The 25,809-nt window shown below is 39.2% G+C and overlaps 2 protein-coding genes across 7 annotated transcripts in view; one reads left to right on the plus strand and one right to left on the minus strand.

Annotated features, from left to right (window-relative positions):
* Positions 1–3,432: 3,432 nt before the first annotated feature.
* kynu (kynureninase) lies at positions 3,433–23,080 on the minus strand. Of its 5 annotated transcripts, none has more exons than XM_058051838.1 (15): positions 22,904–23,079; positions 22,654–22,706; positions 22,102–22,279; positions 21,905–22,025; positions 21,746–21,828; positions 20,583–20,644; positions 20,442–20,513; positions 20,305–20,379; positions 20,092–20,238; positions 19,923–20,021; positions 19,775–19,848; positions 19,097–19,149; positions 17,969–18,054; positions 17,668–17,898; positions 3,433–14,728 (listed from the first exon to the last, which is right to left on the minus strand). In XM_058051838.1, exons 3-15 carry the CDS (start codon positions 22,268–22,270, stop codon positions 14,696–14,698), a joined length of 1,305 nt encoding a protein of 434 aa, XP_057907821.1. In that variant the 5' UTR covers positions 22,271–22,279; positions 22,654–22,706; positions 22,904–23,079; the 3' UTR covers positions 3,433–14,695. The 5 variants fall into 5 exon arrangements, with proteins under 5 accessions (XP_057907821.1, XP_057907819.1, XP_057907817.1 ...); XM_058051836.1 differs by lacking the exon at positions 3,433–14,728 and adding an exon at positions 14,760–17,573 and having other exon boundaries at positions 22,102–22,566; positions 22,904–23,080; XM_058051834.1 differs by lacking the exon at positions 3,433–14,728 and adding an exon at positions 14,760–17,573.
* si:ch211-246m6.5 (von Willebrand factor D and EGF domain-containing protein) overlaps positions 19,910–25,809 on the plus strand; it is a 38,287-nt gene continuing 32,387 nt past the window's right edge. Inside the window, exons 1-2 of one of the 2 annotated variants that reach the window (XM_058051826.1) lie at positions 19,910–23,358; positions 24,211–24,560. In XM_058051826.1, coding sequence (XP_057907809.1) covers positions 24,452–24,560 — 109 coding nt within the window. In that variant the 5' untranslated portion in view covers positions 19,910–23,358; positions 24,211–24,451. Of the gene's footprint in view, positions 23,359–24,055; positions 24,561–25,809 lie in introns of those variants that run through there. The other variant, XM_058051825.1, reaches the window with a different exon arrangement.

Consider the following 25,809-nt stretch of genomic DNA (forward strand, 5'->3'; position numbering starts at 1 on the left):
TTGAGAATAGATAAGAGATTAATTGTTTGCTTTGTGAGATTAAAAAGCAAGGAACTACACTACCCATAATCCCTTATGGGTTTAATTAAGACAAAGTCTTGTCGCCACGTCTCCTCGTGGTGAAAGTTCACCAACAAAGACTTAAGTTGACAAACTTTCCTCGAAGGCTTTGTCGTCTTCGTCCGAGTTGCCAAGCGTTCTGGTAGGTGCATCATTAGTGGCAAGCACATTCCGTTCCTGTCAGATCCCCTCGTTGTTCCTTAGTTGGAGGTCTGAACCGTCTCCTCCACGCGGAGCCCGCGGGCTGAAAGACGGGATGCGGTGCCCGTGGGAGGCGGGATCCGATTCCATTTGTCAGAGCCTTCTGTCTGATGTGCTGGAGTGTTTCTTATTTGGCTTCTGAGAGGAGACTCTGAAGTACTCGCCCCGCTTTGTCCCCCGCCGCTCTTATTTGCAGCTGAATGTTGACAGGCTAGTGAACCTTGATGTCGGGCCACCCGACGCACTTTTAGTGCGGTTAGCCATCGATGCACGCAGATCTCCACTCCACAGAGGGTTTAGCTGCTTGTGGACCTTCTGGGAAATGGCTGATGGGTATTCATGACATCGCTAGCAAGGTAGAACTTGTTGCCGCATGGGTCGGGTTTGTGCAGCGGACTCGAGTATTCGCGCTCCTGAACTTTGGACGTACTCACACTGGGTCAATCGTACCGTGGTTGGACCCAAGTCCATGACTGACAAGGTTGTGATTCAGCTCCTTTGATCGCCATCCATTGCATTCTTGTCTCTTCCTGCGGGAAGTGGATCAGGTCCCGTCTGAGGTGACCCACGTAGACCCAAAGGTAACGCGCTGCCGGAGAGTCCTGGTCTGTGACAGTTGACATCTTCCGTCCAGGATGTGGACCTGCCACATGAAGAGGAACCAGAAGAACTTACTAAGCAAAACGTCTGTGTTCCAATTCTGTTGTGTTATTTCATGAGGCCTTCAGGGGGAGAAGAGCAAACTGTAATTTCCTAAAACTGCGTGTGTGCCGGGTCGGAAGCATCGCGGTTTTCACAGGACCCTTGTGCTCTTGAGCTAAGCAGTGGGTCATTTCTAAAAGTCATTTCAACTGCTGGGTTTCTAACCCTAACTCTGCTTGGGAAAATATATATATTTATATATATGTAATGACCCAGTGCCCATGAATGCAACCTGCATTCGGTTCGGTGCCACCACAGGAAACTTGAATATGACAAGTTTTACACTCAGCTGAAGCGTCTTTTTGTAACAAGAAAACAGACGCCATCTTGTTCCTTGCTATTTTGTTAGCATGTTAGCACACGCTGTTGTGATCACATGGGCCACATCATGATGTGCTATATATATATATTATATATATTATATTGACAGTTACTATGGTACCCATTATGTCATCGGATGCTCATATCACCTCCTACTTTGGTACGTGACGAATAAATAAATAAAATTAAAAATAAAAACAAATGTAAAAAAATAAAAAATGTAAATTTTACAAATTTAAAAAAATAAATAAATAAAAAAACATTAAACTATATTAGGAAAGCAGGAAGTGAACAAATATAACAGTTACTGATTGAGTAAAGATGACTATGGGGGTGTTAGCTCATGTCCTGGAGGGCTCTAATAATAAGGCGTATTTAGATATCACCTCGTACTTTGGTACGTGACAAAAAATAAATTAAAAATCAATTAAAAATTTAAAAATGTAAAAATTTAGAAATTTATCAATTTAAACATTTGAACATTTGAACATTTTTAAATTTTTAAATTTTTAAATTTTTAAATTTTTAAATTTTTAAATTTTTAAATTTTTAAATTTTTAAATTTTTAAATTTTTAAATTTTTAAATTTTAAACATTTAATTTTTAAAAATGTAAAAATTTAAAAATAAATAAATTTAAAAACCGTAAACTATATTAGGAAAGCAGGAAGTGAACAAATGTAACAGTTACTGATTGTAAAAGTACCAGATGGAGGGGTAGGATTTAATAAGCTTTGCTTCTTCCTACTCCTTTTGGACATGTGGAACTGGGAACTGATTATGGGATGCATTCAATTGTAATCTGATGCATGTTCAAATGAAATAAAACCATTACCATTACCATTACCATAATGTTACCAAATTTGTGCTTCATATATTGTGCTTCACACTAACTTGCTTTGTCAACAAATATATTCATAAATCATCACTAGTACTTTGCATATTTAGGCACTTTTTTGCCGAAATGAAGCATGAATACTCATTTAAAGTGTAGTCATATGTAGTATTCTACACTGGTCACTAGGTGTCAGTAATTAAACAGAAACTGAAGTACACAAAGAACAAGGAACTCTCCCAATGTTAACATGTGAATGTGACGTCTTAACTATCTTGGCTAATATGAGAGTAGAGATGACTATGGGGGTGTTAGCTCATGTCCTGGAGGGCTCTAATAATAAGGCGTATTTACAAGGTCCTGTACAAGTAAGGAATCCGACTTTGCAGAAATCCAGTCAGGTCTGGAACCAATTAACTGCGATAGACAAGGGATGACCGACCTCATTTTTTTTTTTTTTGCTGATATTGATATGGGATATCCGGGGCACCCCCAATTTGCGAACATGATTTCATTCAATGTACACGTGAAGTGTGAGCTGCTGCTTTTTTCCTGCTCTTTCTGGTCGTTCAGGCCTGACCGCTTGTTTCCCACCTTTGGGGATTCGCTTCACTTTCATTGTTTGACAGTCTTTTCCTGCTTTTCTGGCTGCAGAAGGTGCTTTTATTTTTAGGCTTTAATATGTTGCCTCCCTGAGGCACGACCTCATTACAGCTTCAAGGCAAAAAAAAAAAAAAAAAAAAAAAAAAAAAAGCAGTCTGGCAGCTTTTCTCAGACTGAAACATTGGCTCAGCTGCTGTCAGCATGTGGTGTTGCAGCTGCTTGCCACCAGGGGGCGCCAAAGTCAACATTAATCAGTTTAGCATTCTTTGCACGGATTAGACTTCTAGTATTTATCTGTATTTGTTGCATAAATGTCAATACAAGTGTCAGATCCCTCGCAAACCCCCCCCCCCCTCTCCCAAAACAGCATCGATGAAATGCTCATTTAGCTGCAAAGATGATTTCTTGTGATGCGGTACATAATCCTTAAAATATACACGCGGCGGCGTCTTGGCAAAATATGAATTCACGGAGGAGCTAATGGACGCCGTGACGGCACTTCAGTAAAGCTAATAAAAATTGATTTTCCTTCCTCAACCCCCCTCGTGATCCACATGTGTAATGAACCTCCTGAGCGCTCGTCAAAAATAAAAAAAATTGGAGATTTTTTATCCTGACAGCAAGCTGGCCGACGCTCGCCGCTATGTGTCTCTTCATGAACTGGCCCTGCCGCCACCCCACGCCACCCCACGCCACCCCACCCCAGCCCCACATTAATAAAAGTTTTGCCACAAATATTTAATCCTCAATGTGACTGACAATGTTGTCAGACCTCCGGACAGCTTTTACGCTGTGATTACAAGCACTCCTCCGTCCGTGGCGCTTTGGATTACTCCAGATTATGTTGTAATCCTTTTAATCCTCGCTGCATTAAGATTTCAGTCAAAATACGGAAACAGTAAAGACGCACTCAAAAGCAATAAGGTCTTAAACGGGCGGTGCGGTGCCTTCATTTCCTGATTTTTTTCCTTGTTGTTTTCCTCTCCGTATCGTCGAGCGGACCGTTGTGGCCGTCATGCAAAAGTCTCGATGTCGAAGCTGAAACCGACCCAAGCGGACTTCCGGTGCGAAAAGACGTGTACATCCGACTAGGTGTGTTTTCACGGGATGAAGAAACCAAAGAAAAAAACACGATTAATCACAATAAATAATAATTAACTCTCATTTGGCCCACTATTGAGGGTTCACTCTGTGCATTGGTTTCAGCAATCGTTCACTTTTTTTGTGTCGGCGGGTGTAGGCGGGGCCTGTAGCGTACACACAGAGTGAAATTAAATATTAAATATTTTAAAATAAAATATTTTAAAATATATTTTAAAAATTTATTTTAAAATAAATTAAATATTTTTGTAATAATTTTTTATTGTATATTTTATTGATTGTAATAATAATAAAAAAAAACGGTAAAATGAACCTCAAAAGAATCATATTCATAAATTGAATTATTTTGTTACCTGGCTATTACTGAGAGCTATACATAACATATTTCTTAAATCAATTAGTTTTATTTATGTTCTCATTTTAGTATTAATCACTAAAGAAACAGCTACGGCAGGGGTCTCAAACACGCGGCCCGCGGGCCAAATATGGCCCGCAGGACACTACTTTCATGTACCCAGAAAAAATTATTACGTTTGATTAATGTTCATGTTAAAGGTTAAATAACTGTTAATAGTTATCCTCCCTATCCGTGTGGAAGTGGTAATTTTTTTGGCTATTTAAGTTTTAAAGGAAATAACTTGAAGGCTACCGTTTAGGTCGCTAGCTCTCTAGTTTGCGAGTTAGCATGTGTCTCAAGACCCCGCAGTTGCGCAATATGTTGTAAATAAAAAAAAGTATAAATGTGACTATAGTCGTGTTTTGTAATGTCAAAAAATAATTTGTCTACCCACCAACTATATGTGGTTTCTTAAGTTTTTATTATTTGCCGTTTTATTATTATTATTATTATTATTATATATATTTATTTATTACTGATTGATTGATTTTCTTTATTCTTGATTTTTTTTCATCTTATTTTGTGTAGAAAAATAAAAATTAAGATATTTGAGAACAGTGGAATGTTTTATCAGAGCTTTTATTGTAGAAAATCAAAACCAAAGCAAAGTTTATTAATTTTTCTATTTTTAATAAATGCGTTTTTTGTCGTTTTTTTTTTTTTTTTTTTTTTTTTTAAACCTGATGCGACCCAGTCTCACCCGGACCCTAGCTCCAGTGGCCCCCCAAGTAAATTGAGTTTGACACCCCTGCACAAAAGGAAGGTTAAATGTGCTAGTGTGCTTTATCTTCAGAATGTATTATATTTGGATTTCATGCATGAAAATGCTTACTAAAATGGCGGCTTATTTGATGAATAAATGTGGAACTTTAGAGGTAATTCCACGTCAATAAATGTTGTAAATAAAACGAAAAGGAACAGTCGCGGAACACAACGGAGGATCGGGACTCGAACAGATATTCTTAGCTGGTCCTCCCTCCATCTCCACCCGTGATGGAGCCTTCACTGCGCCTTAGCTGGTGGGGCAAACCGGCTGCTTTCATGTATTCTGACATGTTTTCACCGGCATGAAAAAAGCTCGGAGGCTGGAGAGAAGAAGAAGCAGATCAGGTCTGAGGGAGCTTCGGAACGGCATCGTCTTTGATTGGCCGGTCGGCGAGGTACTGATCCAAAGCAGCCGCCGTGCCTCGCGGTGATGCGCTGTTTCTGCTTGATACTTCTCCCCGTTTCCTTTCGGCGCTTACAAAAACGCCACGAGGTGAAAGGAGACGCGGGTGCTCGCCGGTGCCGTGCGCTCTCAACTTCAAACCCTATAAGATCTCCGGCACGCCTCAAGAGTCAGACTTGAAACCGGCAGCCGAGGTGATCCTGAGCCAAGCAGATCTCGAGCGCTACGGGCCGGACACACATCTCTCGGCGTGTGTGTGAGGTCGGCGTGACGAGATGCTTCCGTCTTACGCTTGAAGTTTACATCCTGCGTGATGAAGCGGGAAACTCGGATATCTTCCGTACTTCCTCGTGTCCGATTTTGATACGACTTTTTCTAGACGCGTACCAATTTTTTCAGGTTTTTAACATCCGATACGAGGTATCTAAAATATCGTAGAGTCCTGCTAGCTTCATGTTTACGTCAGATTCAACCCTTCTAGCTTCAATTGCTATTGTTTACTAGCAACAAAAGCTACGCGGAACGCACAATTATACACACTTTTTATAACTAAACAAATTAAAAATATAAAACGTATAGCTACTCGCCACTGAGTAACAATCATGATCACTAAAAATAGATGGATCGGAATCACGGTGCAGCCTTTAACCTGGTCTACATAATCCACACTCCTTACCGTCATATATTGGGAATGGGAATGGGAATGGTTTTATTTCATTTGAACATGCATCAGATTACGATTGAGTGCATCCCATAATCAGTTCCCAGTACCGCATGTCGAAAAGGAGTAGGAAGAATAATAATTTAATAATAATTTTTAATAATTTATTTTTTAATTTAATTTTAATTTTAATTTTAATTTTAATTTTAATTTTAATTTTTTTAAATGTTACATTTGTTCTAATGTCCTAATATAATTTAAGGTGTTTAATTTTAATTTTAATTTTAATTTTAATTTTAATTTTTTTAAATGTTACATTTGTTCTAATGTCCTAATATAATTTAAGGTGTTTTATTTTAATTTTAATTTTAATTTTAATTTTTCAATATAATATTTTCAATATTTTTTTCATATTTCTCCTCTCTTGTAGAGAAGTATTGGATGACATTTTTAGCTAATATCAGCAAGTTGAAGTATTTGTGATTTTAGAAATAAGCTGTTAGTATGTTCTCTGTAGGCGGCATTATGAATTATCCTTACTGGCCTTTTTTGCAGTACATTTAGCGAGTGAAGATTGCTTTTATAGTTATTAGCCCATATTTCCACATTTCTGATTTTGCTTTTTTTCAATATTGAAATACTTCTGGCCACCTTATTTTGTATATTTGTAATATGAGGTTTCATTACGTTGTTTTTCACCTTGAGGCCCAACTGTTTCACTTTTGTGGTGCGTTCAAGAATGTCCGAACAAAGTGCGAAATCTCACTGTTTGAGATATAAAGCTGATTAGTGAGGCAAAAAGACTAATAATAATAATTATTATTTATAATATACACAAGACTGCTAACCCATATGCAATATTATAGTTACACATTACTTACAGACACAAAGCGTCCAATGCCACAGGAAACACACAAATTTGACTTTTATGATTCGGTAATGGTATTCATGTGGAAAATGGACGTTGGGATTATTTTTGGGGATGCGATTCCGGGATAACGATCGCATTCCCAAGTTATGCAACCCGAAGTTTTCCCGTCTTGTGGACCTTCTGACTTTGCGAGCGAGGCGACGCGTCAAGGCGCCGTGGCAGGTTGTTTGGTTTTGAAAGTAGGTCGCGGTTTGCTTCCAGGACATGGAGCTGACCTCCTGACTCTGGCTTGGATCCCGCTCGCAGACGCCCTGGGCGGCAACAAGCGCACTTTCCTCCCTGACGCCAGTCCCGCGGGGGAGGGGGGGCTGGTGTCAGAGTGCACAGGCACGCCCCCCGGGGACGCTTGCACACGGCGACAACAGCGAAAGCCCCACCAGAGCCCCTCCCTTCTCCGCTTGCTTGTCGGCACTAGAGATTATGAAATATATATATTCAATTCATATTTCACATAATATTACATAGAAATGTTACATTGAATCTTACTTTTAAATGCAAATATTAAATGTTCTATGTAAAAAATAAATATGCAAACAGCACACGTTTCTGACTGCGGATGCAGACATCAATTTAGTTATTTATAATAATAATAAATATTAATACATTTTATTTGTATAGCGCTTTTCAGAGTACTCAAAGACGTTTTACAGTAGAGAAAAAAACAAATAAAATAGAGTTGAGTAAAAACACAGTAAAAGATGCTTTAAAATACAATATCCATATATTAATTCAGGGCTAAAAACAAGGCTAATATTATATTTATTATATTTATATTTTATATTATTTATTAATTTATTATTTCATTCATTTTCTACCGCTTTTCCTCACGAGGGTCGCGGGGGTGCTGGTGCCTATCCCAGCTGTCTTCAGGCGAGAGACGAGGTACATTATTATTTATTTTATATTTATATTTATAATAAATTATTATTATTAAATAATAAATATTAAATTAAATATCAAATTATAAATATTAAAATTGTAAATTCATTCATTCATTTTGTACAGCTTTTCCTCACGAGGGTCGCGGGGGTGCTGGAGTCTATCCCAGCTGTCTTCGGGCGAGAGGCGGGGTACATTATTATTTATTTTATATTTATTATTTATAATGTATTATTATTATAAAATAATAAATATTCTAAATATTAAATTAAATATCAAATTCATTCATTCATTCATTTTCTACCGCTTTTCTTCACAAGGGTCGCGTGGGGTGCTGGAGCCTATCCCAGCTGTCTTCGGGCGAGAGACGGGGTACATTATTATTTATTTTATATTTATGTTTATTATTTATAATAAATTATTATTATTAAATAATACATATAGATATTAAATTAAATATTAAATTATAAATATTCATTCATTCATTTTCTACCGCTTTTTCCTCACGAGGGTCGCGCGGGGGTGCTGGAGCCTATCCCAGCTGTCTTCGAGCTGTCTATTTTATATTTATATTTATTATTTATAATATATTATTATTATTAAATAATACATATAAATATTAAATTAAATGTCAAATTATAAATATAAAAATTGTAAATTATTATAAATAATTATTTATTAATTATTTATTATTAAACATTTCTATTCCACATTTATAATTCATTTAGGTCTTTATTTTAGGTCTTTATTTTACAAACAATCACGACAAAATGTCTGAATAAGGGAATAATAATCGTTTTGTTTTGCCGTTTATGCCTCCAGATGAATTATTATGAATGCACAAATATATTTAATATATTATATTTAATATAAAACGGTTTATGAATCCTAAAACTGTGCAATTAGAAAAGCTTCCAAAGCTTGGCGACCTGCAGTACCTGGCGGTGGCCACTGTGTGGCAGCATTTAGCAACAGCATGACTCCTATGCATTTCAGTCATTTTATGTTTTATGAATAATTTGCATAAGAGTTACTTTTGGCAAACGTTTAGTCGTGATAAAATCTCACATTGAGGTTGTGAGCTTGTGCTGCAGGAGCTCATTTTGAGTCTTTAGCTAGATCCCGCCTCACCGCTGACCCCCACGACCCCAGGCTAGAAGCACTCGGACCAAGGACCGGTTCATCAGCGGCACGATGGCGCGACACGAATGTTTCAAAATATCGTGACGCACAACAAGCGTCTCCGAGGCAGGCACTCGCATCTTCATAACATCTTCATCTCGCCGCGGTGTGAAGTGGCCAAATTAAAGCCGCATACGGACACCATCATCAACGCCAAGCACTCGGGGAGATTAACGAGCACCCAAACTGCCTGACAGATCCAAGCGTGATAATCGGAAATTGCCTCTTTTCATAGACCTTTAAGTCCAGGCGTGGTTGCGCCGACAGATCACAGAGGCGGTGGCTGGTGGTCGCCCGAGCTGTGAATTATTCCGTCAGTCAGCATCAACACCAACGCGTCGTTATGGCGCCCCTTCAAAATAAGATAAAAGATCACTTTTCCAAAGGGGGATTAATTTGTAAATTGCAATTTGCGGCGCAGATGAGAAGTATGATGTTTCTATATTTACGGCTGGTAAAAAGCAAGGCACACTTTCTTTCAGGCGTCTGACATGCGGGCCGATTACACTTTCTGGTAACTTCTTATCGCCGTTTTCAGTCTAAGACCAAGAATTGCTGTCAAGGTCCAGCGGTGATCGTTTTCAGGTTGATTCTGTCCTCCATGAATTTGGGGGGAGCGTGAAAATGTTTCGGTGTTACGGTGCGTTCAAGCTCAAGTTTGCGTGTTTATGATTAGGTTATGTCAAGACAGAAGTTTGTTCTCCATGAATATGAGGGGAGTGCTAAACTGAGCCTGAGTAATTATTATTATTATTATTTTTTTTATTTTATTTTTTATTTTTTATTTTTTATTTTTTATTTTTTATTTTTTATTTTTTATTTTTTATTTTTATTATTATTATTATTATTATTATTATTATTATATGGGAGCGAATCAACAAAATTTAGTTGGCAATTTCGCTTCTGTGTTATTGTGTTCTCCATGAATTTGAGGGAAGTGCTGAAGTGTTTAGGTATTAATGAGCCTGGGTAATATTATTATTATTATTATTATTATTGTTATTATTATTATTATATATTTTCCGTGAGCGAGTCAACGACATTTCGTTGGCAATTTCACTGCTGTGTTATTTTGTTCTCCATGAATTTGAGGGGAGTGCTAAAGTGTTTAGGTATTAACGAGTCTGGGTAATTATTATTATTATTATTATTATTATTATATATTATTATTATTATTATATATTATACGGGAGCCAGTCAACGACATTTTGTTGGCAATTTCACTGCTGTGTTATTGTGCAATGACAATAAAGGAAGTCTATCTATCCATCCATCCATCCATCCATCCCATCCATCCAATTAGACACCAAAAAACACAAAAATCAAGGTTTCGTTTTTACAACAACAACAAAAACCTAAAGTTTGTACCGGGAAACAATCGGACCCTGAACGCTACGTTGCGTAACTCCACCACCGGTGTGACGCGAGACATCTGCCACCTCCTCATCCATCCCGACCGCAGCTGGAGGTGCACACAGGAATGCGTCGTCGGGCGGCAGAAAGTGTTTTCTAGCGTCCTAACGAAATCGGGGGTTGTGTAAAGTAAACCACGCTGTCATCTAAACGATGTACACAGATGAGTTGCGGCGCCGCAGGTCTGCCGCCTCGCACGGGTCCAAAGTAAACAGACGCAAGGTAACAATGACGAGAACGTGGATCCGATCGCTTCAAATATTTAGATTTCTTCTGGCTGGAACCAAAACACAACGTTTCAGCTGAGGCTGCAAGCCCCCCACCCCCCCACCCCCGTGACAGATGGTTGCGTTCAAGGGAAGCAAGGCGAGAAGGTCAACGTGAAATAATAAGTTTGAGGGCCCGGCATAATTGTTGCACGTGTTGCACCTCATACTACCAACGTGCCATCGAAATATTGTGGTGGGCTTGTATTTTTTGTTGGGCGCTAAAGACAAACAGAGCCTTGAAGTAGAGCAGCGCTAGCCGTTGAGCTAAAATCCCAGGATAACCACCTCATACTACCAACGTGCCATCGAAATATTGTGGTGGGCTTGTATTTTTTGTTAGGCGCTAAAGACAAACATAGCCTTGAAGTAGCGCAGCGCTAGCCATTGAGCTAAAAGCCGTGGGTAACCACCTCATACTACCAACGTGCCATCGAAATTTTGTGGTGGGCTTGTATTTTTTGTCGGGCGCTAAAGACAAACACAGCCTTTAAGTCGAGCAGCGCTAGCCGTTGAGCTAAAAGCTGTGGGTCACCGCCTCATACTACCAACGTGCCATGGAAATATTGTGGTGGGCTTGTATTTTTTGTTGCCGCTAAAGACAAACAGAGCCTTTAAGTCAAGCAGCGCTAGCCGTTGAGCTAAAAGCCGTGGGTAACCACCGCATACTAACAACGTGCCATCAAAATATTGTGGTGGGCTTGTATTTTTTGTTGGGTGCTAAAGACAAACACAGCCTTTAAGTTGAGCAGCGCTAGCCGTTGAGCTAAAAGCCGTGGGTAACCACCTCATACTACCAACGTGCCATCGAAATATTTTGGTGGGCTTGTATTTTTTGTTAGGTGCTAAAGACAAACAGAGCCTTGAAGTAGCGCAGCGCTAGCCGTTGAGCTAAAATCCCAGGATAACCGCCTCATACTACCAACGTGCCATGGAAATATTGTGGTGGGCTTGTATTTTTTGTTTGGTGCTAAAGACAAACAGAGCCTTTAAGTAGAGTAGCGCTAGCCGTTGAGCTAAAAGCCCAGGGTAATACTCATACTACCAACGTGCCATCGAAATATTGTGGTGGGCTTGTATTTTTTGTTGGGCGCTAAAGACAAACAGAGCCTTTAAGTAGAGTAGCGCTAGCCATTGAGCTAAAAGTCGTGAGTAACGACCTCATACTACAGTGTGCCATCGAAATATTGTGGTGGGCTTGTATTTTTTGTGGGCGCTAAAGACAAACAGAGCCTTTAAGTCGAGTAGCGCTAGCCGTTGAGCTAAAAGCCCAGGGTAATACTCATACTACCAACATGCCATCGAAATATTGTGGTGGGCTTGTATTTTTTGTTGCGCGCTAAAGACAAACAGAGCCTTTAAGTAGAGTAGCGCTAGCCGTTGAGCTAAAATCCCAGGGTAAGCGCCTCATACTACCAACGTGCCATCGAAATATTGTGGTGGGCTTGTATTTTTTGTTAGGTGCTAAAGACAAACAGAGCCTTTAAGTAGCGCAGCGCTAGCCGTTGAGCTAAAATCCCAGGGTAACCACCTCATACTACCAACGTGCCATCGAAATGTTGTGGTGGGCTTGCATTTTTTGTTAGGCGCTAAAGACAAACAGAGCCTTTAAGTCGAGTAGCGCTAGCCGTTGAGCTAAAAGCCCAGGGTAATACTCATACTACCAACGTGCCATCGAAATATTGTGGTGGGCTTGTATTTTTTGTTGGACGCTAAAGACAAACAGAGCCTTTAAGTTGAGTAACGCTAGCCGTTGAGCTAAAAGCCATCAAAAATAGGGGCTAAAAAGGGGCTGCGTCTTTGTTTTCATGCTGCCGTTCTCATGGGTTGGGAGTCTGTGGCTGGCGTGAAGTTCCAAATGCGGCGTAAATTCTAAATTAAGCCATGGGGGGGGGTAACGAGGGGGGGTTGGCGAGCACATTTTTGACAAACATGACCTCCCCTCTCTGGCATGGAGGATTATGAAGAACAAAAGTTGGTCCAATCGCCGCACCAGGGTTTAAGAGTATTGCGGTGACAGATTAGAACATCTTTCACCCGCTGCAGGAGATAAGAGAGCATCAGAGGCGGTCCCATCATCTCCGCACGTTCAGAAGCTCCTCCCCCCTCCCCCGACGTCTGGATGTGTAACGCCTGTGTGGGTTATCAAAGGTCGGAAGAATCTTTGTGTTGCGGCCCAAGTGTCCTGCTCAGCTGTTTGCCCACTCCGACGTCTTATTATCCCTCATAATTACAAACATGTCAGACGTGTCACGCCGCCGCGTGCTAACGGCGCCGCACAGGCGCTTTGCAGGAGACGTAGCGCTTCCCCCTCGCTCAATTAGCTCCTGGCTCTCCAGGTTAATAGAACTTTTGATTGGGCCAGCATTGCTTTCTTGCTTTCGCTCGGTGGGGGGGTGTTGACCTCGTCTTTATCTGCCGCCGCAGAGAACACGGTTAGTGTCCGCCACCGCTCGGTCGACCTCAGGGCGCCACGGGTTTTAGTCCGCTTGGAATGAGGAAGATTAGATTTTCCGGAGTATAAGTCGCACTTTTTTTCACGCTTTGACCACATTTGAACGTGTTGTGCCTTTAAGTAAAAGTGGTGGTTTGAGTTTGGCGACGCCTAGTGGCCGCAATGGTTCATTGGGTTGAGCTTATGACGCAGTTAGCTACACAAATTCAATGATACAAAGGATAGCGGATGCTTTTAGTCTCACAATAGTCTTCTTCCTGCCTGTAAGTAATGTGCAACAATAATATTATGAGAAATGTGGCGTTTTAGAGCATAGTATTGTTGAATTATGGTTGATTTTTTATTTATTTTTTGGTCGCTCTGGTCGCTTTTTTTCTTTTCTTTTTTTCTGTCCTCATAATATAATGAAATTTTTCTTGTAAAATTGCTTTTTTCCCTCATTAGAATCTGACTTTTTATATTTTTTTATACTTTTTATATCTTCATATTGGGACTTTTTTCCCGTACAATAACAGCGGTTTTGTTTCATTTCTGCTGGGATTTTTTTTTTCTTTAAAATTTCCAACTTTGTCAACTTTCTTTTTGTAAAATTTCTTATTTTATGAAATAATTTTATAAAATTATGACTTTAATAGAATACCTTTGCCCAACATAGTTTTCTAAAAATTACTACTTTATTTGTTTTTTACTTTATTATTATTTTACTTTACTATTATTTACTATTTTTCTTGTGATATTAATAATAATAATAATACATTTTATTTGTATAGCGCTTTACAGTGAAGAAAAATAGAGTTGCATTAAAATACCACAATCATACATACATATTCCAACGTTATTCATGAACAAATTTTTACTTTTTTCCATCAAATTACCACTTTTTGTCTTATATTTGGACTTTATTCCTGTAAATATTTGTAGTGAAACTTACTGTTAATGTTAATTTTTTAAGGCCGCGGGTTGCTAATGGCCCCTAACCACAATTTGGCTACCCCTTATCTGCCACCTTTTAAAATGATGGAAAAATACTAATTGCATAAGACGACATACATGCTCTTAAAAGTGAACCATATCAGGATGAGTGTTGTGTAATATTGAATTTATCATCAAAATATGATAAATTCCCAGAAAAAATTAAAATAGTTAAAAGGCTGAAACCAGTTTTGCTGAAGAACTGTTTACGTATGTTATTAATAGTATAATAATTTTAAAAAACTATCCAGTAGTGTGGTCATGTATGCAACATATGCTGGTGCTTTGCTGCCCTCTGCTGGACATTGGATGAACCTGCAGCAGCAACATGCAAACACTCTTTAAACGGAATGACAGTGAATATCTATAACATGGGAGTGTGTGCTGAAGAGCTCCTGTGCTTTTGTGTGTGTGTGTGTGTGTGTGTGTTATACTTTCCAAGTCTCCTTGGTGTGTGTTTGCATGTCACCATCAAGTATCCCGAAGACACTGCTGTCAGCCGAGATTGATTCCCTGGAACACAGCTGACCCTCCAGTTGTGTTACCTTGTCATTTCACCGCAGCCAACAGAGCCCAGATGAGCTGCAAATAGACACACACACACACACACACACACACTGTCAGGTCCGGTTTGTGTCTTGTCAAGGTGCATCAGAGAGTCTATGAGGTGTATTGGATGTTCGATGCTCACCTACCCTTAGAGACACAAGTGATGCAAAATGTGTCCAATATCAGGTATTATTATTATTATTATTATTATTATTATTATTATTATTATTATTATTATTATTATTATTATTATTATTATTATTATTATTATTATTATTATTATTATTAATATTATTATTATTATTATTATTATTATTATTATTATTATTATTATTTTTATTATTATTATTATTATTATTACCTAACCCTCACTACTACTACACTACTCGTCAGTTCCTCATTAGTCCCTTACAAGGTCCTCAGTAACTACTCTAAATGTATGTGCCAAATTAGTTCCTCATTAGGTCAACAGTAACTACTCTAAATGCATGTGCCTTAGTTCCCCAGTAACTACTCTACCCATTAGTTATTCAGTAACCACTCTAAATTGATGTACCTTGGTCATCAGGTCACCGGTAACTACTCTAAATGTGTGTGCCTTAGTTCTTCTTCAGGAACTACTCCAAAGTTATGTTAACTACTCTAAAATTGCGTGCCTCAGTTACTCAGTAACTATACTCATTAGTTCCTTAGTAACTACTCTAAATTGGGGTACCTTAATGATGACGTCCTCATAACTTCTTTATTAGTTCATCAGTAACTACTCTAAATTTGTGTGCCTTACTCCATCAGTAACTATTGTACTCATTAGTTATTTAGTAACCACTCTAAATCGATGTACCTTGGTCATCAGGTCACCGGTAACTACTCTAAATGTGTGTGCCTTAATTCCTCTTCAGGAACTACTCCAAAGTTATGTTAACTACTCTAAAATTGCATGCCTTAGTTCCTCAGTAACTATACTCATTAGTTCCTTAGTAACTACTCTAAATTGGGGTACCTTAATGATGACGTCCTCATAACTTCTTTATTAGTTCATCAGTAACTACTCTAAATTGGTGTACCTTACTCCCTCAGTAACTATTCTACTCATTAGTTATTTAGTAACCACTCTAAATTGATGTGCCTTGGTCATCGAGTCACCGGTAATTACTCTAAATGTGTGTGCCTTAGTTCCTCTTCAGGAACTACTCCAAAGTTATGTTAACTACTATTGTGTGCCTTAGTTCCTCAGTTACTAATTAGTTCCTTAGTAACTACTCTAAATCGGGTTACCTTAATGATTAGGTCCTCATCAGTAACTATTGTACTCATTAGTTATTTAGTAACCACTCTAAATTGATGTACCTTGGTCATCGAGTCACCGGTAACTACTCTAAATGTGTGTGCCTTAGTTCCCCAGTAACTATTCATTGGTTCTGCAGGAAGTACTCCAAAGTTATGTTAACTACTCTAAAATTGCATGCCTTAGTTCCTCAGTAACTATACTCATTAGTTCCTTAGTAACTACTCTAAATTGGTTTACCTTAATGATGAGGTCCTCATAACTTCTTTATTAGTTCATCAGTAACTACTCTAAATTGGTGTACCTTACTCCCTCAGTAACTATTGTACTCATTAGTTATTTAGTAACCACTCTAAATTGATGTACCTTGGTCATCGAGTCACCGGTAACTACTCTAAATGCGTGTGCCTTAGTTCCCCAGTAACTATTCATTGGTTCTGCAGGAAGTACTCCAAAGTTATGTTAACTACTCTAAAATTGCGTGCCTCAGTTCCTCAGTAACTATACTCATTAGTTCCTTAGTAACTACTCTAAATTGGGGTACCTTAAACATTAGGTCCTCATAACTTCTTTATTAGTTCATCAGTAACTACTCTGAATTGGTGTACCTTGCTCCATCTTGCTCCATCAGTAACTACTCTACTCTACTAGTTATTCAGTAACCACTTTAAATTGATGTACCTTGGTCATCGAGTCACTGGTAACTACTCTAAATGCGTGTGCCTTAGTCCCTCTGTAACCACTCTACTCATTAGTTCCTCAGTAACTACTCTAAATCGATGTTAACTACTCTAAATGTGTGTGCCTTAGTTCCTCAGTAACTGTACTCATTAGTTCATCAGTAACTACTCTAACTTGGTGTGCCTTAATCAATGGGTCCTCGTCATTTTTTAGTTAGTTCCCCAGTAACTAGTCTAAAATGATATGCCTTGGTCCCTCAGTCACTACTCTACTCATAAGTTGTTCAGTAACCACTCTAAATTGAAGTGCCTTGGTCACTAGGTCACCAGGAACTACTCTAAATTGGTGTGCCTTAGTTCCTCAGTAACTACTCTACTCATTAGTTCTTCTGTAACTATTCTAAATTGCCGTGCCTTAATCATTAGGTCCACATGACTGCATTAGTTCTTCAGTAACTACTCTAAAACGTGTGCCTTAGTTCCTCAGTAACTACTCTACATTAGTTCTACGGTAACTATATTGATGTGCCTTAGTCATAAGGTCCTCAAATTACTTTTTTCTTTTAATATTTAGACTTTATTCTCAATTTTTTTCAAACTATTTTTTCTCAGAATATTTGGACTTTATTCTTGAAAAATTACTGCTGATTTTTCAAATTTTTGCTGTTGTTTTTTCTTGTTAAATTCTATTTTTAGAACGTGCTGGTGTCTTCATAAAGGGCTTAGCGAGTGAAACGTTTAAAAATGAAGTATTTATTGTCTCTCTCGGTGAAGCGGAGCGGCCGGTGGAGGATCAAGAGCGGCTGGCGGCGAGGGCCGCTCCCAGACTTTGGACGAAGCGATGGACGTCCCGGTATGAGTTGTAGAGCGGCACCGGCGCCACACGCAGGACACTCGGCTCACGCATGTCACACTGACGCGGGGGGGGGGGGGGGGCACACAAAGCAAAATGTGATGGGTTCCTGACACGGCAGATGAGTTTACATGATAGACTTAAGGCCACTCACAGCCACGCCCCTTTTCTCCAGCTCCTGGAAGACGCTCCGAATGGGTACGGAGAAACGCAGCGACAGCTGACACCCCCTTTGCTCGGGGTCAGAGGGCGTGATGACGCGCACTTGGAGTTTCCCGGGCTGGGCCGAGTCCTCGGAGTAGTAGTGGGATATCAGATACTCCAAGTATCCTGTCAGCAGCACGGACTTCCTGCGCAGCGCCCGCATGCTGGTCATGTGGAACACCTGCGGGGTAAGTCAACACCACAAATGGCATCACGGCGTAGGTGTAGGCGTAGGCGAGTGACTGCAGTACCTCCAGGCTGGCCTGCAGGGGGCACACTAGCAAAATGGGCTGGTTGGAGAGCCTGAAGCCGTTCACGCCTTGCTGGAGCTCCAGCACTGCGCACACAAACGAAGATGTTGCATAGTCATCTTCACAAAACAATGACGCAACGTAATGCACGCATGTGCTTTTTCACTGTAGCATTGATTGACATGTTATTTTTGATCATTTATTCATTCATTAGTTTTCTACCACTTATCCTCACAAGGGTCAAGGAGCCCAATGATTTTTTTTGGATGTAATTATTTTTAGTTATTAACTTTAATGTTAATATTTTTATGGATTTATTTATTACATAATGCCCCATGAAGAAAAACGTGCCATGGTTAGTATACCATAATTTATATTAAAAAAAAAAATATATATATATATATATATAAGCGGTAGAAATATGAATGAATGAATGAAAAACACATCTGTAGGTGCAGCGTACGTCCACAGGATGGCGACAAAGGCCGGTAGATGATGCCATTTCAGTTGTAGTTCTATAGTTTTATTTTTATGTTTTGATGTTCTGTAGTTTTATGAAAATTAGTTACATTGCCAAAGTGCGTCTTTTTCCCTTTAGCATTGCCAGACAGTGTAACATTTTTGTTTTTGTTTTTTTTAGTATTTTTTAAAAATATAATTATTGAGTTATTTATATTTTATTACATTTTTTTTTATTTATTTATTTTATTATTAATTTTAGTTATTTTTATTTCATTCGTTTTACAACCCTTAATGACCCGTAATTAAAAAAAAAAAACTTGCTGTGGGTAAAATACAACAATAAAATTAAAACACAAATACTGTAAAAACTGTTGCTACCGCAAACGTCCACCAGATGGCGACAAAAGCTAAGGCTCGTTAGTTCAGTTGGACTTACAGAAGCGGAGCTAGAGCATATTGTTTCGTTGAAAATTTGTTCGTTACAACAAAATTTGTTTTTGTTTGCATTCATCCAACTGTAACAGCATCGGTATAATACAGTAATAGCCATAAAATACGTGCAGAAAACCAAGGAAGCGACTACAAACGGAAAATTAGAAGGGAAACGGAAGCAGTGAGTGTGTCGCCACAAGATGGCAGTATTGTGCATTGTGAATGAAATGGTACCGTTGTTCATCTGGAAGCGAGTCTTCAAGTCGTGACCCCACCAGCCTGTCAGCCTGTAAACATGGAACACGTGACCTTCATAATAAAACTAACAACAGTCCAAAAATCAACAAATTAGTTTCACAATTATATTAAAAAATATATTTATTTATTATTTAATCAGAATCAGGCTGTTTTGTGGTTGAATATTGCCAATTATTATGTTTTTAATGTAAATTTAATTTTTTAATTTGAATTTTTCAAATGTTTTGCATGAATTAAGCATTTTCAAGCATAAAAATGACTAAATCTGAACTTTCTTCTACTAAAATGACATTTTTTTCCTCATAATATGAATTTATTCTCATAAAACACATTATTAGAACACGACTCTTTATTTGAATATTTTGACTTTATTTTCGTAAAATTACTGCTTTTTTTCTAACTATTTAAACTGTCATCTTATAAATGTTCTTGTCATTATTATGCCTGCATTACAGTTATATTTTGACTTTATTCCCATAATATTACCACTTTTTCAACAACCTAATTTTACAAAAAAATTATTTGTCACTTTGTTGTTTTCATTAGTACTTTAAAAATAACAACCTTCTTTAATGTTTCAACATTATGTGACTGAAACTTTTTTTTTTTTTAGTTTATTGTTATAAAACTGTGCCGGTGTGCGTGTGTACTCACGCAGGTTTGATGGCGTGTTGATGTTTTTCGTGTATGAACGCTCCTGCAAGGCCACCGGCACCTGAGTTCAAGTACTAAGCAAACAAACACACACAAAAACACACATGTAGTTTTCATATATGTGTGTGTGTGTGCATGTGTTTCAGACCTTGTAGGAGCACCAGCAGGCAAAGTCCACCCCCCAGTCGTGCAGCTGGATCTCGACGTTTCCCGCCGCATGGGCCAGATCAAAGCCCACCAGGCATCCCTGATCCACAAAGGTAGCCCCGTCAAACGGTAGCGGCGGAGAAAAGTACGTGACCTCGCCTTCGACTCACCTTTTTCTGAGCAGCCTGCGTGATGGCGGCCATGTTGAACAGCTGACCGGTGTAGTACTGGACCCCGCTGAGCATCACCACGGCGATGGAGTCGCCTTCCGCTTCAATCACGTTCAGGATGTCTTCTATCCGTAGAGTCTCCTCCTCCTGGGAGCGTATGGAAGCAAAGTATATCGTTTTGATATATCAATATCGATATTGTGCGGGACGTACCGGTCTAGATGTCAGCAGCAACATGCTGTCCGCCACGTTGAATCCTCTCAGTCGGATCTGCGACTCGACTGCGTACTGAAAGAGGACAGCGTGTCAAAACATGCTAACATGCTAACATGCTATCCCGAGTCACTCACGTGATCGGAAGGGAAGGCCTTGTCTTCCAGGAGTATCTTGTGTCGCGCCGCCGTGGGCTGGTAGAATGAAAGCTGTCGAAGAAACGTTACTGAGGAGCGTTGGCATTTTGACGGGAAACGATTGATTTTCGGTGGTCACACCATCAGAAGGTGTAAGTTGACGGTGAGACCGTTCATCAGCGCCACCTCTTCCGTAAGCGCTCCTGGAACAAAGGACACCACAAACGCAACGTCACAAAGGACGATGTTTCGGGGTACACCCTGGACTGGTGGCCAGCCAATCACAGGGCACATATAGACAAACAACCATTCACACTCACATTCATACCTATGGACAATTTGGAGTCGCTAATTAACCTAGCATGTTTTTGGAATGTGGGAGGAAACCGGAGTACCAGGAGAAAACCCACGCATGCACGGGGAGAACATGTGGAATCGAACTCGGGTCTCCTAGCTGTGAGGCCTGTGTGCTAACCACTCATCCAAGTCATAATATTATAAGAAAATTTATGATAAGAAAATTTATGAGAAAAAAAATTAAATAGTTGTGGAAAAAACAGCAAAATTGTATTTAAAAAAAAAAACAGGAAAAAATGGCAATTTTACAAGAATAAATCCAGACTACTCTGAGTGAAAATAATGTCATTTTAGCAGCATAGAGTTTAAATATTCAATAATTTTTTAATAAAAACAAAACAAAAATATATGTTTTATATATTATATTGTTATTATATTTATTATTTAATATTATTATATTGTTTTAAATAAGCAAAACAAAAAAAGTGGGGCAAAAAAATCCAAATTTTATGAGAATACACCTAAAATATTCTGACAAAAATAATATCATTTTAGTAACATAGAATTGAAATATTTTTTTAGTTATAATAAAGTTATAATAAGTTATAATTAAACAAAAGAAGTGGTAATTTTCTGAATTCTAGGTTGAGGGAACGTTATATTATGGGAATAAAATCAAAATATTATGAGAGGAAAATTTACAATAAGAAAGTTGAAATACTTGGAAAATTAAAACAAAAGATTGAAGTACTATAGTACTATACAAATACTAAGAGAAAAAGTCGTATTGTATCGAGAAAAGGATGTACTGCACATCCAAGCTCACCAGAAGGTGATCAGGCTTTAACGACAGAAGGCTAGGTGTCTCCACCCTAGACTTTGGACTCTACAAAACCACAAAGGATGCTAAAGTCCGATGAATTATAGGCCGACCCCACACGGACTGGGGTGGGGGTGGGGGGGTCTTCATATCTTTGTTGTTCAAAAAAGTTCTAAAAGGAAATTACCAACGACTTTTGCCATGAGCTCCTCCAAGTTGTTCTCAGCCCAGGCCCAAGGTCGCGACCCGTCCGTGTGGCCGTGGACACCCCTGACAAACACACACGTCCGTGAAGTCCTCATCATGGTGGGGGGGACACAGACACACGAGTGAGGCTGTGCTTTACATTTTGGCCCACTTGTCCAGCTCCTCCTCCAAGTATCGCTTGGCCATCTTGGGCTGCAGGCCCAAAGAGTTTCCCGCCAGGTAGATGCCGTCTTGGCTGCCGTCCACCAGCGCCAAATCCGCTGTGGGTCACAACATGACGATGACGCACTCGAACATGCGAGAAAATGCTAATGACGTGACATATTATGAACTGACAAGGAGGTAAATCGGATATCTTGGGCACCAGAAAGTTCTCCCTGAGGTGTCGCAGCTCGTCGTGCTCGTCCAGGAAAGCAGCCACCTTCTCAGAGGTCGGAGCGCAGCGCAGCAAGGTGGCGAGATGCTCCACGGTTTCTCTCGCCGTCAAGCCAGTGAAGCGGTCCATTGCTGCTTCCTATGGGAGAGTCATAGGGACAACAATGGGTGGAAATCGGTTTCTATTCGCCCTTGAGATCGGGTTGCGGGGGCAGCTCCTCATCCAGCTCCTCCTGAGGCGTTCCCAGTCCTTCCACAAGGCCTCCTTCCAGTAGGAAGGAGCATCCAGACCAGATCCCTGAGCCATCCTTATCTGGCTCCTCTCAATATGAAGGAGTAGCGCTTGTACTCTTTTTGGAGACAATTTGTGAAACTTCCAGAGATGAGACGCCTTCTTTAAGAGTCTTGGGTGAGTAAAATACTCACCTTTTTAATACAAAAACATAAACATACATTACATAAAAGCTATAAAAAAATATATATGAATGGAACAACTTATTTCTTTTTACTCACAGTTAAGATCCAAGCTCCAGATATTCACCAGTCGTCTATCGGGGGACTTTCACCTGTGAGGGCATCCCCCAGTTAATCATTCTTCAAACGGGCTCATTGTTTAACCCTTGCATCCCACATCTCATTGGTGGGTATTTTTTATTCCGAGCGTCGTAAATTACTGAATGTGCTCATTGTCGAATGAACTATACAAAGCGTATTACACAAATAAAGCAGCTGTTAGCATTACTTTTGTTTACTGTATGTTTACCTCATTGTTTAAGACGGAGAGCCTCTCTTTCACTTGTAAAATTTAAATTAAAAAAAACTATTTTTTCCTTCAATAATGTCACGGAGTTTCGGCTTTACTTTGGTTCTATTTACTGTGTTGTTTTGTAGCGGATGGCAGACATCTTGCAGTCATGACGTCGGGTAAATAGTACGTCACGTGACAAAAACAGGAAGCACTCTCCGCTGCTGTTGGAGGAGTGTTGAGTGCAGCATCCGGGTACTGTATTTTGCCGTATTTGTCAGTGAACCGTGCGTTCAATGCGCTCAAAATGTTGGTTGAAGTGTGGAAACGAGCGATTTGGAACGCCGCCCCTCTCTTTCGTTTGTAGGCATTTAGCTAAAACGTCCACAAGGGGGCAGAAAAGTCCGCGTAAGAAATGAATGTTATTTATGTACACAAGTCAAACATGCAAATATCCGACCGGATGCGAATACGTAAGTTATCGTCAGCCAATTTACATTCACATGACCTGTTCCTGTGTTTCTTAGGTTAACTTTTCTGTTTTCAATAATATATTTAAATAAAAATATAGACGTGTTCTAAGCAGCATATAACTTTGCCACTGTTATATTTTGTAGATATGCTAAGAAATTATATACATTAGTTACATTATGTTATAGAATTTCACAAATATTGACTTTTTTTCTATATTATATTTTATATTTTGATTTTACTCTCATACAAGAACAGCCTTTTTTCATTTCTGCAGTTGTTTTTTTATGTATAACATTATTTAAAACTACGATTTTTCTTGGACTATTTTACTATTTTCCAGTAGTTTTTTTTTTTTCATTTCTGTTGTTGTTTTTTTCTTTTAATTTTCAGCTATTTCAACTTAATTTTTGTACATTTTGCCATGTAATATTAGGACTTTATTGTCATATTTTGACTTTATTCCTATAATATTATTACCTTTTCCCAACCTAATTTTCCCCAAATTTCAATTGAATATTTCAACTCTATGCTACTAAAATTACATATTTTTTCCTCATAGTAGTACATGTTTATTCTTATAAAATTGCAACATTTTTCTCTATTTTGGCCACCACTGACATATATTGTACTTTTGTCATAAAATCTCTATCTTTCAGTTCTTTTCACAAATATTTCTGTTTTCTCTTGATGATGTTGTATTCTTGTTATATTTTTTATATATATTATTTATATTTATATGTTATTTGTTGGTATTTTAAATGTTGGCACCAAAAAAAAGATAGTAAAGGCGTTAAGGGACATGAGAATGAGAAGCTCTGTGCGCATGCGCACACCTGTCCTTTCATTTGCAGCCCGACCTGATGTTTACCCCCCAGCACCACCACCACCACCATCCCTCCTTGAAGTTCTTCCTCCTCCTCCTCCTCGCTGCGACCCCTGACGCATTTAGTCTACGGCGACCGATCTGCGCAAAACAGCTGGTGTTTGCGCCACTCAGCTGACATTTTGCAACTTCTGCACTAAACTTCTGATGGAACCGACGCGCCAGTGAAGCTCCCCCACGCGTCGTTGGTGTTTCCCACGCACGCAGACATGAAGAAGAGTTGCGCATCGGCTCCGTTTGTGCGCCATTTGGGAAATGTGCCACAGCTGGTGCTCTTGGTGCTGCTTGTGGCGCAGTTCGGGACGTTTGCGCTGCTCGGTAAGTGATCGCCCTTTGATTTACTCTTTACCTTGCTCGCCACCCAAAGTCTTGGAAGTTTTTCAACTATTGATGAGTGTTATTTTGATTATAATAATAAGTCAATTCAACACCACTAACTCAGTAAATGAACTTAAACAACTGTAAGCAAAAAGTATCAGCATGAGTATCGGCAATAGTGCTTCACTTAGTATCGAATCGATACCGACTATTTGCAGTATGGACCCTCAAATGTTCTATCAATCACATGGAAGAATTTTTCCTCCACTAAAGGAAAAAAAAATCCCAATGACAGCTCATTATTAGGATATAAAAAGTCAAAATTATGAGGTAAAATATCATAATTATTAGATAAATGTGTAAATTATGAAATACAAATTGTGCACTGCTACTGGAGCCTTTGTCACATGGCACTCGGCACATTTGTATCTCATAATTTTGACTTTTTCTCTCATAATTGTGACTTCGCTATCTCGTAATTACAAGTTTTTGGGCTCACCTTACAATAAAGTACACACAAATGCAGTAGTTAACGAGGTACTAATGAGTAGTGGTTAGGGTTGAGTAGTTTTACCCTTTACATCTCACAATTTTGATACGCAAATCTTTGGAGGAACAAAGAATCTGCACCCGGGGTCTCAAACATGCGGCCCGCGGGCCAAATGTGGCCCGCAGGACACTAGTTTGAGGCCCCCGCCTTGATATGAAAGTTTAATGTTAGTGCGGCCCGCTGCAAGTTTGATATGGATGCTGTATGGTATCATGTACCCAGAAAAAATGATTACGTTTGATTCATGTTCATGTTAAAGGTTAAATAACTGTTAATAGTTATCCTCCCTATCCGTGTGGAAGTGGTAAGTTTTTGGCTATTTAAGTTTAAAGGAAATAACTTGAAGTTTTTTTTTAAAAATTGTTTTTTGGGTTTTTTTTTTTTTGGAAAACCTGATGCGGCCCAGTCTCACCCAGACCCGAGCTCCAGTGGCCCCCAAGTAAATTGAGTTTGAGACCCCTGATCTGCACCATTCTTGTCTGTTCTTGTTTTCGTCTTCCTGACCTCATGACAAGATCGTGACTCATTGCGGCCATCTTGTTGACATCCTTTGTCTCCCAAGGTACTTCAAAGCTTGAAGTCGTAAACTTTAAAGGGGTTGTAAAGTCAAGCAGCTTCGAAATTGCCTTAAAACGCGTGGGTCAGTGGTGTCCAAAATGTGGCCGGGGGGGCATTTTCAGCTCATGATTAATGAGCTAG

This window comes from Doryrhamphus excisus, chromosome 16 (genome assembly GCF_030265055.1).
Source record: "Doryrhamphus excisus isolate RoL2022-K1 chromosome 16, RoL_Dexc_1.0, whole genome shotgun sequence".
In the NCBI taxonomy this organism is placed as follows: Eukaryota; Metazoa; Chordata; class Actinopteri; order Syngnathiformes; family Syngnathidae; genus Doryrhamphus; species Doryrhamphus excisus.